Here is a 15,531-nt window from a genome sequence, read left to right on the forward strand (position 1 = left end):
GTCAGCAATCAAGCTCTTAGCTTTTTAATAAAAAGAAATGAAAACACACATCCACACAGATATGTGTACACAAATGTTTATGGCAGGTTTATTATAACAGCCAAAAACTGGAAACATATCAAATATCTAAAGGTAAATGGACAAATCATAATATACCTGAGCAACAGAATACTATTCAATAACAAAAAGAATTAGTGAGATATGAAAAACCATGAATTAATTTCAAAACTATGCTGAGAAAATGAAGCTGAAACAAAAAGTATAAGAGGTATAAAACCCTGGAATGGGTAAAACTCATTCAAAGAGACAGAAAGAATACCACTGGCTAACTGGGTCCAGGTGGGTGGAGAAGGACAGAAAGGAAGTTTTCGAAACAGCCTAAGCCTTTATGTGCTGGTGTTTAAGAGGTGAATACATTTGTTAAAAACCAGTTGACTTCAGGGCCTCCCCAGTGGCGCATCAGTTGAACGCTCGGTTGTGAAGCTTCCGAGGCCTCTGCAGCGCCGGTTCAATCCCCGGCTGCTCCCCGGAGGAGAGGTCCCACATGGCGCGCAGATCTCTCCTGCCGCCTGCTGCTCCCCTTAGCAGTATACTTTAGTCTGCCTGCTCTGCTCCACGCTCTGGCTCTGGTGAATTCACTCACCCTCCTGCGCTTCTGACTGTACCCAGTGCTTGTATAAATAAGTCTTTAAAAAAAAAAAATGACTTCATGACTTAAAAAGATGCATTTTATTGCATGCAAAGCATAATTCAATAAAGGCAAATTTTAAAATGTTATGGTCAAATTAAAGGAGACTAAACAGGTATCACAAATAAATGCAGTGCATGATCCTAAAAGTGGAGAAAACAATTATAAGACATCATGTGACAGCTGACAAAATTTGAATGTGGACTGTATGTGATATCACAGCACCAGATAAAACCTAAATGTCTTGATTTTGATCGCTGTACCTTGTTTAAGCAAGACAAACACCTACTTCTTGTAAATTATTTACACAAAGGGACATAATGGTCCCAATTTATTATCGAATGGATCAGCAAGAGGATAGTATAGAGAAAAATATAAACAAAGTGCAAGTGTAGGTAAAGATGACATGACAGAACGTTCCTTAAACTGTTGTATCAACTACTCAATAAGTTTAATACCACGCAAAATCATGATTTAAAAGATGAGAGGTAAACACTTAGATGGGAAAAGGGGAATATAACTTTTTTTTTTTTTTTTTAGTGCTAAGAGTCAGAAGATATTAACATAATTTATCCTACCGATAAGAAAAAGACCTAAGCTATTTATCAGTGTTATTGCGTTGGGGATGGTTCAGGGAAAGAGAAGGGTGACTGCTCTCCAAAGACAAAGTCTTCTTCTTCCCAAGAAGACAGGTAACATCTAAGCTCTTAAATCACAGTTTCAAAGAGCATTTCCCTACTCTTCCAGCCCATCTGTTTCTACAATGGACTTAGTCCTGCAGTGAAAAACATTCACTGGTAAGTGACCACAAGCTAGACCAGGGAAACAAAAAAGTGACAAAATTCCATTTTCACCTTTTTCTCGTGGTACTTTCTTGAAGCAGAGAAATCATCATCTTCTCACAGACACAATTGTAGGTTTTAGAGCACTCAGTAGCATCTATTCTTGTTGAAGTCAAAAATGCACATTTTCCTATCCCAGAAGATGAAGTCAATATTGTAAAATGACTGTAGAATAGAAAACATACATCATCAACTGTTTAATTCTGAAGCTTACCTTATAATTGTAATTAATTTTTTAAGTCTGTTGCCTAACAGTCTGGAATATGGAAATGCTAATATTAATAACATTAATATAAAGATTTTCTTTTGTGCTTAGTCCATTAAATAGAATCATAACCTTTTGATCAAATTCACTTTCTCCTCTTTTATTCTACATTGGGAATTTTGGTCAAAGGCAAAATTAATTTTAGTATTGCTATGAGATCATGATACAGATAAAGTGTTTTCTTGTATTTTTTTTCACAAAAAGTGAGAGATTTAAAAAGGAAAAGAAACTATATATCTACGACAGAGAACTAGTTTGTGAGCATATACCTTAATAGAAAAAAGCAGAATTGTAATATAGTCTAAAATGAGGTTGCCTAATTGATACTTGTATTTTGTTTCCTTTCCTTCCCCACCTAAAAATAGTAGTTATTAACTAAAATTAAAAAATCCATTGAAAAATATCTAAAAGCAGTACTTCCATTTCATCAAAGTAGTAGATTAGGTGCCAGAATTATTTCCTAAAGAAAACAATTTTTTAAAGATGTATTTATTTATGCATACAAGAGCTGGGGTTCAGGCCAGAGATACAGGAGATGAGAGGATTCACCAGAGACAGAGTGGGGAGCAGAACAGGCAGACTGATTGAAATACACTGCTGAGGGGAGCAGTGGGCGAGACAAGAGAGGTCTGTACACCATGTGGGTTAGCTCCCTGGCCAGCAGTGCTCCCCTCAGCAGTGTATTTCAGTCAGTCTGCCTGTTCTGTTCCCCACTCTGTCTCTGTGGATCCTCTCATCCCCTGCATCTCTGGCCTGTACTCCAGCTCTTGTATGCATAAATGAATAAATCTTTAAAAAATAAATAAATAAATTGTCCTAAGGAATCCTGCAAAAGCAGATTCTTGAGGAAGTCACCCTCATCAGTCCTCAATTTCAACACCAGATCAAAAAGAAAAAACTATCACTAAACACCATAACAGAAATGTCATCATGAACAAAAGCCAGCAGAAACAATAGATTAAACCCACAAAACTTCAAATAATAAAATTATCAGATATCAATTACAAAATGTTTTATAGAAATAAAAGACATCTCAAAATATGATTAACTAGGAAAGATATTTGAAAATACAAAACAAAATTCATAGAAATATAATGGTTAAAATTTTTAAGCAGTCATTAGTTTAACAGCATATTATAATAAATGTAAGCCAAGAGTTTACAAAATACCATGCTTCAAAATAGGACTAAAGTGAAGGAAGATATGTGTGTACATGTGTGTGGACTCACATGTATTTATACTTTAAAATATTATATACTATGCAAAGTAATTTTTAGAATGTTCAAAATTCTCATTTGTGGTTTATTATAGTAAAGTCAAGATGAGCCAATTGCTTCACATCATGATTTTTGTTTCATTTTATGAACTTCATAAAACATACTTCTGAGCATGGGTTAAGCATCACAATTTTATATTATCAACTTTGTATAATACTTCTTTTCCTTCTTAATTATAGTGCTTCCTAATGTTTGATTAAACAATGGAATGTATTTTAAAATATCAGTTTAACTGTTTTATTACAATAACATAAATTCTTTTATGTTGTGATATAAAACACTAGCTTTGCATACAAATTTTGTATTGTTTTCCTAACTATAAATAGATGTTTCAAAAGGAGTTAAGCTATTTTAAATAAGAGGCTTTTCAGATACAAGCTTTCCAACCCCAACACCAATGTGAGTGTTTGAAAATACTCCAGAGACTTACTATCCAGAAGATGTGTCATTGTCAGTCCATTTACATTTATGTTCCTGGGAATTATATGATAATCCAATCCAGTAAGTATCTGGAGAAATGTGGGATCGAATAAAGGCCTACAAAGGAAACAAAGCATACGTGACTAAAGTCCCATCTGTTAAATGAATGAAGAGCACAGGGGAAGGGGCCAGCAGTTTCTATGACCAGCCTCTTCTACTCGCCACATCTTCCTTCATCCCCCTGTCCTATAAACCCTTTTCCCCTCAACCCCTGCATCTGCATTCTCCTTGATCATTTATTCATGTTAAAAATGACTGCCCGCCATATAGATTATTTAAAACATGAAAAAAATTTAAAGTATCTAACAATAGATCTGTGAAATAATTTGACACTTTAGGAAACCATTCAAAGTCATGCTCCAGAAAAATATTTAAACACATAGAAAAATTATCATTACATATTCTTAAGTGAAAAAAGGAGTCTTCAAAACAAATTTAAATAACAAAGGGAGGTATACAGTCTATAGAGTCTTCACCCATTAGAGAAAGTCTTGCTGCAGTTCAGCAGCTGAAAGGGATGAAGAGAAAAGTAGTAGCATTTGGAAAAACTTACTATGACTAAAATGTAATAGGTCAAAGGACATTTTACATAATGTTTGATTAAAGGATGGAATGCATTTTAAAATACAGGTTTAGATTTCGCTGTTTTATTAAAACAATGTAAATTCTTTTATGTTGTGATATAAAACATCTATTAGATTTGCATATAAATTTTGTGTTGTTTTCCTAACTGATAAATAGATGTTTCAGGCTGAGTTTTGCAACCATTTCTGTGTAAAAACACATTGTGTTTGCGTGTGTGTTATATGTATTTTTTTAAGTAATAAAAATAATTTTGATATTGTCACTGTATTTTCAGTTTTTAAAGTTCGTTTTAAAAGATAGGTAGTATCTTAATATAGCATATAAAATTTTTGATGATGTATTGTTACCTACAGATGCAATGGAATTCACCATTTAGCCAGTTGGTAAAACTGTTATTGATTTTATGTTCCATCATTATTTCCATTTTTCAGATGAGGAAACTGAGGCCTAGAAAGAGAAATAACTTATCCATGTTCACTCAGCTAATAAGTGGCAAAACTGCTTTGATCCCAGGCAGTCTGATTCCTAGATTCCTAATAGTATTTACTAAACTATGTTGCCTCAGGGTCCTGAGATGCCACCCTAGGAAGGAATGCTGGTTTCAGGCTGCAATTTACCAAAGCATTAAGTATTTCCAAAAGAAAGTCATATTTCTCTGTGAGTGGTTCTCCTACAGACTTCGTAGAAAGGGAGATGATTACAAGAACCAAACTGTATCTTCAAGGAGATTTCCATTTTGAACTAATAATGATCATCATGATAAATAAGTAGGTTTTGAATGGTCAGGAAGTAGCAAGATTATATTCCTACTAACAGGTAGGTATTTCCTGGGAGACTCTTAACTATTAAAGTCTTATTCACTCAACAGACATGATACAAAAAATAATTGAAGGTCCCTCTTTCTGGACTCCTCCACCCCCACCTCGATCCTCAATACCTTGAATCCAAAGATGGTAGAGAGTTTAATAGAATAAAAATGAACATAATAGTCATGATACCAGTTCATCACCATCATCTATCTTCAAAAGAGATGATCCATAATTTTGACAAGTCTGTTTACACTTTATCCAGACTTTACTCTCATTGGTAAAATAGTAACAGCTAATTCCATAACAAGACCAGCGCCCTACAACATAAAAAGGCAAAACATTCAACTTCTCATCTGGTACCCTGTTAAACAGAATAACTAAGTAAAATCTTTACAGCTACCAATAATGATAACACAAGGTTCACATCAAGAATCTAGAATGTTAAGTGATACCTGCACCCCCATCTTCACTGTCACATTATTCACAAAAGCCAAGATATTGAAAAAATTCAAGTATCTATCAACAGATGAACTAATAGAGAAGATGTGATAGATATATATAATGGGGTATTATTCAGTCTTAAAAAGAAGGAAATCTGCCATCTGCCATGACATAGATAAACCTTGAAGACAGTACATTTAGTTAAATAAACCAGTCACAGAAGGATTAATACAGCAGGATTCCACATACATGAGATATGAAAAATAGTCACACTCAATGAAACAGAAAGTAGAATGGTGGTTACCAGGGTTGCCAGGGGAAGGGATTCAGTTGTCCAAATGCTATACAGATTACGTGACACCATATTATTATGTTCTAGAGATCTGCAGTATAACACAGAGGCTATATAGCTAACGATATTGAATTGTGCACTTTAGAAACTTATTGAAAGGGTAGATCTCATGTCAAGTGTAATTACCACAACAAAAATAGGACTTGAGGAAACTTTTGCAGGTGATGGTTATGTCTGTTAGCCTAACTATGGATGGTTTTATGGATATATGCTTATGTCCAAATATCAAATTGTATACAATAAATGTGTTGCTTTTTCATATAATACTACAATAAAGTGGCTTTTAAAATAATATTTTTTTTAATTCCAGAATACAGTCTAAATAAAAAAAAAATATTCTCCTTTGGAAGTTTTTTTTCCTGATATCTTTTATAGTATGCCTTTTTTTTTTTAAAGATTCATTTTTTTATGCATATAAGAGCAGGGGTACAGGCCAGAGGTGCAGGGGGTAAAAGGATTCACCAGAGACAAAGTGGGGAACTGAACAGGCAGACAGGCAGACAGGCAGATTGACCGAAGTACACTGCTGAGGGGAGCAGCGGGTGAGTCAGGAAAGGTCTGCTGTGCCATGTGGGTTGCTCCCTGGCCAGCCAGGGATCGAACTTGTGCTGCAGAGGCTGCGGACAGCTTCATAGGTTGTGTCTTAACCCCTTGTGCCACCAGGGAGGCCCAGGTATGCCGTGTTTTTTAATAATAGAAAAAAATAGAAATGTATACCAATACCTAAATGATACTGAATATGCAAAAAAATATTTGTAAACTCTGAATCCTAAGAAAATACTTGCAGTTGTTAATGAACCAGGTAAGTCATTCCATTGTTATACATGATAACAGATTTTATTGTATGAGATTTAGTATTCTTATCTCTTGGATATTTTAATTGGTATCATCACAGTAGACCTTGCAGATGTACTGCAGCAGACCTTGCATATGTACTGCAGCAAGTCTATAGTGATCACAACAGACAAGTATCTTACATCAAAACAGAATGGAAACAGCATAGATATACCACTTTAAAAAGTACTCATAAAGCTTAAAAGTTGAAATTTAAGACAAAAGAAAAAGTCTCACACACATAGATACAATGATCTTTAGACCAGCGTCCATGCAAAAGGGCAGTGCCCATGCTAGCCTATGTATATTTTTACTGATCACCTAAATATTTCATGCCAGTATTGGAGTGCAAGTGTCCAATTTGCCCATGATCCAAAATGACCCATATTTTCAAGGAAGCTGATATTAATTCACCTTATGGGAATAGTAAGATTGCAAGAACTACCACTGATTTGGGGGGAAAACATAGAACTCCACTAATGCAAACATGACCCTAGGGTCTGTCTCACATGTTAAACAAGCAAACCCAAATATCCATGTTACATCAAAGAGGCACATATTAAAAGTTGTCCTGTAGCCAAGATCACTAGCATATATTATAAGCCAATATTAGGCTTCAAAGATTCTAAAGAAGGAAGAAATAATGAAAAATTATATAACCGTTGATTCAAAATTTCCTTCATACCTGTATTTTGCAAAGACTCTGAAAGATTCCTTTTTCCATGACATAGCTTATTTTCTATAAAGCATAATTCCAATTTCTTTTTCTGATGAAGGGTTTCATTTTCAGAATTTCATATTCTAAAGTCTTATTTGTCAAATGTTGCTCCTTTAAGTAGCTGTCATTTTTCATGAGGTCATACTTTAGACTTAGGTTTCGTCGAATTTCTTCCCATTGATGTTTTTCTTGAATATACTGAAAAACTAAAATTGATAACATAGATATAATGCCAAAAATGTATTCATATTCCTAAAATGTTCATATTGAAGGCAAGAAAAAAATTCTCACTTTGACAACCAATCCATTTCATTACTTCAATTAGTAATTTGACATTTAGAAAGTAACACCTCAATAGATTAATCATAGAAAATAAAAACACTAAATTTCTCACCATTAGCAACTTAAGTTAGGATTAACAAAATAAGATATCTGAATAAAATTTTGCTGGAAGCACCTTACATTTGGTATAGTTTCTAACAGCACAGCATTTACAAACACATGCCAAAGTAAATATCAGTTCATCAACATTTAGCAACATATTTTCTGAGTCAAAATCCACACTAAGAGACATAAAGAAATAGCACGATTATTAGTGCAGTAAAAGGAATATCCACAGGAAAAATGATGGATTGATCCAAATACACAATTTTATCTGAGTGTAACATGCTAGTGATTTCCACTAGAGATGTCAAAGAATTCAAAAAAAAACAAATTTGAATTCAAAATCATCTAATATCCATGTATAGAATCCCTCTTTTCTACAGAACCATTTCCTATTACATACCTTTCTTTAAAAAATCAAAGGAAAGCCATGTTTCTTTTGAAATGCTTTTCTCAAAGAATGTTGACCTGATATTTACATATCATCTAAACTCAGAAGGTAGAAAATTAAGTTCCATGTCAGAAGGATTGTTACCGTGTATTATACACAATGAGATTCTGGTCATAACCACAGAGGTAAGTAAAATGAAAATGACAATATCAGGGACAAAATCACCAACAGTCACCTGGGACATTCCCTGAGCATCTCCAGGGAACCATGGTTAATATCTGTACAATTACTGGTCATTGCTAAGGATGTATGTCAACTACTTACCCCTGATCCCCAACATCGTGACTGTCATCAACAGAAGTAAACAAAAGATCCTGAGAGATTCTGCAATAAGATGCCTGAACAACTATTTCAAATGTTTATTATTTTCCAAAACTACTGCATCTCCTTGATTCCCTCTCAGAAGATGCCCTCACCTGTTACTTCACCCAGAATTAGTCAACATCAAGCACGAGTGACCCTGACCTATCTGCTCTCCTCCTATAAATATACAGCTCATCATTTACCGCTCTCAAAAAAATTTTTCTTCCAACAGAATAAACCTGAAACTCTTATGCCTAGACTAGATTCATCTTCTGCTGTTCTTTAGAAATTATGATGTCCTACTATCCTATTTTCTCTGAATCCTCACCTTTCCCTCTTTACTTCCCTTGCATATAATCATTTCAAGGAATCATTTAACCTCATAGAAAATAAGTCAATCATTTTCATTGTTGATTTAAGCAATATTACGGCATATATAATAAAGTATGTAATATCCAAATAAATATCCAAATATTTCTTGTCATATGGAAAAACTCACCCTAGAAAAAAAATAAATTCAATACTTCTTTCCCTCTGTTCTTAACTCTCCTCCTCCCCACCTGGATGCTTTAGTTCTATAGTCAGCTTCAAGGGTTAGTTTTAAGCTTGTATTTATATGATATTTCATATCGTTTATCTATATTCCACATATTAGTGACACCATCTAGTATTTAACTTTCTCCTTCTGACTTATTTCACTTAGTATTATCCCTTCCAGTTCCATCCATTAGTGGACTATGAGTTACTTGGTAGTGGGTGCACTACCGTGGTGATAAGGGACTGGGGAATCCTACTATTACTGCAAATAAATAAATTTATTTTAAAAAACTAAAAATGGAATACTGTTAAAATTAGAAAACCTATTTTCTATATATATGTATGGATATATATATATATACACACACACATAGAAATTATGTAAACTGTACTGAACATATTAACAACTTGTTTTACTACTATTACAGCTGTTATGCCATTTGTGTGGCAAATATTATTTAACAACAATTAATAAAATCATCACTGTAATGTTAACAATCACACCATAATAACAACTAATGTTTTTACAGACTATTACAGCTTACAAAGGTTCAGCAGAGGATCATAGTTAAAATACCTCATTTTTCATACTGGCTCATGGCACCCACAAGAAATGTGTGTACCTGATACTCACACATATATCCTAAGCCCACGCTTTTCAGCAGGAGTAAAAAACATAAAATTCCCAGCCTTACTGCAACGCTATAAGATGGAAATTCTGTAAAAATCAAAGTCAAAAAATTAGCAAGCACCAGGCAGAGCAAAGCCCTCAGAACTAAAACAGGGTGGAAATTTATTTTTCAGGTTAAAATTAATATTAGTATTTCCTGTGATCACAAATCGCATCAAATATTACACTTAAATATAACTCTCAATATAACAAACCAGATATATAATATCAAATATGTTTAGCCACAATTACCATGATTTCATCTTTTCTGATTTGATATTGTATTTCCAGAAATCGGGAAAACTCCATACCTCTCTTTTCCTGAATTGGATATCTTATGGCCTTCTGGTTTTTTGAATTTGGCCATTTCAGCTTCACATGTGATGATCTCTCCTCACTCATTCCTGAGGGTTTCTGTAAAAAAAGCACAGGAAGATTTACTAAATGTTTCTTAAGGCACAATTAATGACATTTTGAAAATGGAAAACATTCACCTGAAGTAATATAGAGAACTAAGTGAATGAAAGCATGATCATCTGAAATAAATGAGTTAAAGTAACTTTATCTGGGAATCTCAGAAATAGACATACATTATATGTATATAGATTAAAAATATTAAAGAAAATATATGCATATGCAATATATAAGTATATTCAGTTCAAATATATTTTTAATTTTATTTACATTTTACAAAAAATATGATCATCACCCACACTAGTCTTATAAAAATAACAATTTCACAAAAAAAAAAAAAAACAGAATAAACTCTCTCCCCTAGAAATATAGTAAATAGTGACCAGAGATTAAACAAAAATTTCCAAAATAATATTTTTGGTAACTTTGTAGAATGGTTCAGATAACTATTATACTTAAATAGAACTAAAACTTGGGTTTTCTTAAAATATATTTATAATGCACATTTAATTGCTTTGTAAATTGAGGAAAACTGATTTTAACAACCATTAAATAATGTTAAAAAGTAAAAATATACTCCCTTTTTTTTTAAGATTTCTTTTATTTATTTATGCATATAAGAGCTGCAGTGTAGGCCACAGAGGCAGGAGGTGAGAGGATTCACTGAGACAGAGTGGGGAGCAGAACAGAGAGATTGACTAAAATACACTGCTGAGGGGAGCATTGGGCAAGATAGGAGAGGTCTGCTGCCCCATGTGGGTCAGGTCCCTGGCCGGAATCGAACTCATGCTGCAATGGTTGCTGATAGCTTCATAGTGCAGACTTAACCTCTTGCACTAACAGGGAGGCTCTAAACTCACATTTTTTTTAATAAGTATTCTCTACACAACAGTGTTAAAGTCTTATATTTTCCCAGCTAACTGGCTGCTATTTAGTTTTTTAATTGAATATCTACATGCCTAATACAAGGAAATAAATTTGTTAATATAAAGCTGGATTTGTTTTGATACAAAGGTAGACATATTATCAAAATATTCAAACTTTCCTATTACACTTAACTTTAGGATGATGGTATTTTATGGATAACCAATAGGTGCAGCACCATAGACACAAGAAAAAAAAATACAGATTTATATTGTCTAAAATAGAGTTAATATTCCAAAAAAATCTAAGAATTAAAAAAATCAATTTCTGCATAGTAAATATTCTGATCCATTCTCATTCTGATCCATTCGCCTCTCTACCTCTCTTCACCTCTCAAATAAAATTAACATACAATATAAATTAACATAGATCCCAAGGTCAAAACTTTCCAGCAACAACCAAAAATGCTTCCAACTTTCTACACAGCTTCCCTAGAGCACATTCTATTTGATCCCTCCTTGCCCAGCAGCCTGAGAGCAGGGCTGGGATCACACACCCTCACTGGCTCATCATACCTGTATGTTTGCCTTGGGGGTCTCACCAGCTGGAGGACAGACTTCGGCAGGAACAGGGCGAGGATGTGCTGGCTCTGCTGGCCTTGCTCTCTGCTCTGAGATGAGGAGGCCCAGGATGTGTGACTGGCCTCAGAGACACTGTGTCTCAGAGACACCGTCAGAGAAAGAGAACCAATGACCAACTGACACTCAACATTCCCTAACAGAGAGCTTCCACTGCTGACTGTATCTCATTACTCCACACTGTGTCAGTAAGAGTATAGAGAACTGAAATGGTAAAATTATGGACAACACATCAATCCAAACCTGAGCTTTAACTGTGTTACCAGAAAGCCTAAAAAATAAATGGCCGTGGAAAAATTCATGAGTATAAAATAGTTGACAAAAAAATTTAAATATATAAAAATAATAGGGAAATATCCATATTCTACCTGGCATGATTCACAACTTTTTTCTATTTATCAAATAAAAGTAAACCCCCAATTGTTTTTAAAGTATGGTACCATAGGGCCTCCCCTGTTGGCGAAGCGGTTGGGCGCTGGGCTGCGAAGCTGCCCGAAGCCTCTGCAGTGCAGGTTCAATCCCCGGCTGTTCCCCGGCCACCCCCCCCACCCCGCCAGCCACTGGGGGAGGGTCCCACAAGGCGCGCAGACCTCTCCTGCTGCCTGCTGCTCCCCTCAGCAGTGTACCTCGGTCCTTCTGCCTGCTCTGCTCTACACTCTGACTCTGGGGAATTCACTCACCCTCCCGCGCTTCTGACTGTACCCAGTGCTTGTATAAATAAATAAATCTTTAAAAAAAAAAAGTATGGTAACATACATATATATTACATTATATATGTATGGCAAAAAAAGATGTTTGAAAATGTACATAAATTTTGGCCCAGATTTCTTCATAAATTACTGTTTATATGAATGCAAAAATATTGGGTGACATATATTAGCTGACTCTACTTCTTTCTTGTGGTCCCTTTAAATTGTCTGAGAAAAAGGCTTACTCATTAAATAATAAGAGTTAAGGCAGAGAAAAAGACACTTAAAATAATGTGTAGACTTAAGTATAGTCATTTCAAAGCACAAAGTCAAAATCATCTCTGTCACAGCACACTTTAACAATTACATGTTTAATTCAATGAAGAGTTCTATGTCCTAGTTAATCCTAGAAGTCATACAGGAACAAAAGCAGATTTTCTTTTCTTATATCAACCACACTAATCTGTATACCTAAAGGCCCCAGTCCTCAGAGACTGAAATTCTTCTAGAAGTGTGTAATAATGACAATTGAAATCCACCTCAATGGCAGTTACAACCACTGGAAGGTCTGTTTCAAAGTATGTTCCCATAGTTCAAGATTCCTTCCCCATCACTACCAAAGCAAAACTGTCTTATCCCCTCTAAACAAAAATAGCACATTTGAGATTCATTAGCACTTTTTTTGTAGGTTTGCCTTTGGCTTATTCTGTTCCTTTGTGAGAATCTAACTGATTGCTTTCAGACAGTTTCTGACATAAATGAAGATAACTAGGAAAGTGTTCTAGAAGCTCTCCAGACAAGATTTTCTCATAGAGGCTATTTTAGGCAAGACTGTGAACAGAGGTCTCCTAGATCACAGGTGTGAAAACTGCTGGACTGCTGCACATCTGTGCCTTCAGCGTCAGATTCCGTAATTCCAAAATATTTCAAAGAACACTGACATAAAACTAATCATTGCTACTAAGTAGTATGCATCTCACTAATAAAGTAAAATAAAGAAAGAAAACTGACCTTGATTGTGTGCTCTGGAGGGTGAGCGGTGTGATCTCTAAGCTCTCAAAGCAGTGTGTCACCCAGGGGCAAAGTGTGAAGGGCAGGCTGCAGTTGGTTCCTCCTCTTCCTCTGAAGATACAGTGAGTGAAGCCACTGACTGTGGAAGCCCCAACCTCATCAGCGGATGGAGCCTGTTATGGAGACTAGGCTCTAGGATCAGAATCTGTTAGCTGGTATTTAACTACAGTTTTATATATTAGGATCCAAGTGGAAAATTGATTCTAAGATTAGCATATATTTAGAGTAATGTGTTGCCTTTGGGCTTTTTAAAAGCTGTACAGACTTATATCTATCATTGATTAATATTAACAGGTTCACTGAAACATATATGTACCTAATAATTGGACAAGTAGTAATGAAAATAAATTATTAGCAATTCTAATAGGATTTTTAATAAGCTTTGAGGTCTATCATAATTAAAATACATAATAAGTTCTAGAATATCTAGCAAACTATATACCTTTGAATGTTTTAATAATAGTATCTGCCAATTAAATATAAAAAGTGTAACTTTCAGAGTATGGGTATATCACCTCTCCTTTTGTGAGTATTTTCTTTTAATTTTCGATTTTGAGTATATAGTGCTATTCTTAATTGGTTGATTATATAATCTTTTTCATCCCAACTCTTTTCTTTCCCTAACACTCACACACCTTTGTACCTAAAATATGTATTTTTAGGGCTTCTTATAATGCTTCCTATTGTTCTTCTCTATATCAATTCTATGTATCCTTTAAGGTCCCACTAAAATAGGATTCATGTTTCACTTTCTTAATATAAAAGAAAGTGAAAATGACATTGAGTGACAAAATGCTAAGCAGTAGAAACCAAAATTTTTCCAAAATAATATAAAGGAATAAGCAAATAAAATGTGAGAAAGAGGAGAGGAGGGAAAGAGAGGCACAGGATAACAGGTAAAAGACGGAAGAAACACAATGGATATAACTGAGTGTGAACTTTATAATAAAGCAGGCAGAGTCCATAACATTTTGAAATAAATTTCAAAACAAAGGTCCAATAGAAAAACTAGTTCTCAATTTTTTTAAAGATTTATTTATTTATTTATACAAGCACTGGGTACAGTCAGAAGCATGGGAGGGTGAGAGAATTCACCAGAGCCAGAGTGGGGAACAGAATATCAGACCGACGGAAATATACTGCTGAGGGGAGCAATGGGCCGCAGGAGAGGTCTGCGCGCCATGTGGGGATCGAACCGGAGCTGCAGAGGCTGCGGGCAACTTCGCAGTCCAGCACTCAAACGCCGCGCCATCAGGGGAGGCCCTCGATTTTTTTTTTTATGTAACATATGGCTTATATATTATTTGAGCTATTGTTTTTTAATTGGAAAAAGTTGGGCATGGAGAAAGCATGAGTCTAAAATTGTTGATTATACTAACATGGAAGTAATGGAAACAAACGCTTTAACTGGAAAATAGGCATTTGTGTGAATAGGAATGAAAGTGATGAAGGTGAATTTTGCTTTTTTCTTATCTAGAATATGTCCATGAGTAATTTTTGTTAAATATCTAACATATTGATATATTAAATATCAAACTTTTTAATTACTTTTTCTTACCTTATTGTTGTCTCTGTGGTTCTCCTGCCACCATATCACTGGTAAACTGTATCCATAGTCCCTTGGGTTCATCCCTTTCCTTTTTTTTGCCTGTTTGCTTGTTTGTTTGTTGTTATTATGAAGTTTGATTAGCAACCAAGGCATCTGGTTCCAGGCTCTCTGGTCTTCATAGTATACTGTCACTAATCTTTAATAAAAATAAATAAATGAAATTATTTGGGAACATTTTTGTCAGAGTTTTGCCTTAGTAACAAAAGATTTAGGCCTTGATTTGCCTTTTTCAGTCACTGCCACTATTAGCATTTTTCTCACCAAGCTTCTAAAGGTAAGGAGGAATCATTACAATGTATCACATATATCATTTATCAGACCATTGTTCATTTTGTACATGTTTGCTTTCTCCTCTCAGGTGTAGTGCCCATAAAATTCCCACCATCAATTCACCCGTGAACCATCACCATAGTCCCCTGTGCTTTTCCCTCTCCTCTTTTATAATTCCCCTTCTCCTCCCCTGCAGAATGTCTCTGATTTTTAGTTGCCTGCTAATTTTGTTTTTTTATTTTTTTTCATGATCTGTTATTTGGTTCCCCTATATTCCTCCTATAAGTGAAAACATCTGATATTTTTCTTTTACCTTCTGGCTTATTTCACTGAGCATAAT

The 15,531-nt window shown here is 34.7% G+C and overlaps 1 protein-coding gene across 1 annotated transcript; it reads right to left on the minus strand.

Moving 5' to 3' along the window:
* Positions 1-1,509: 1,509 nt before the first annotated feature.
* LOC119246985 (killer cell lectin-like receptor 4) lies at positions 1,510-14,942 on the minus strand. Its single transcript, XM_037513210.2, is given in 8 exon segments — positions 1,510-1,695; positions 3,503-3,609; positions 5,136-5,263; positions 7,259-7,360; positions 7,363-7,497; positions 8,391-8,472; positions 9,889-10,050; positions 14,871-14,942. Coding segments are annotated over 8 exon segments (945 nt in total). The 3' UTR covers positions 1,510-1,538.
* Between the last annotated feature and the right edge of the window lie 589 nt (positions 14,943-15,531).

The sequence above is a fragment of the Talpa occidentalis genome, unplaced genomic scaffold (genome assembly GCF_014898055.3).
Source record: "Talpa occidentalis isolate TD23 unplaced genomic scaffold, MPIMG_talOcc4v2.1 talOcc4.16, whole genome shotgun sequence".
In the NCBI taxonomy this organism is placed as follows: Eukaryota; Metazoa; Chordata; class Mammalia; order Eulipotyphla; family Talpidae; genus Talpa; species Talpa occidentalis.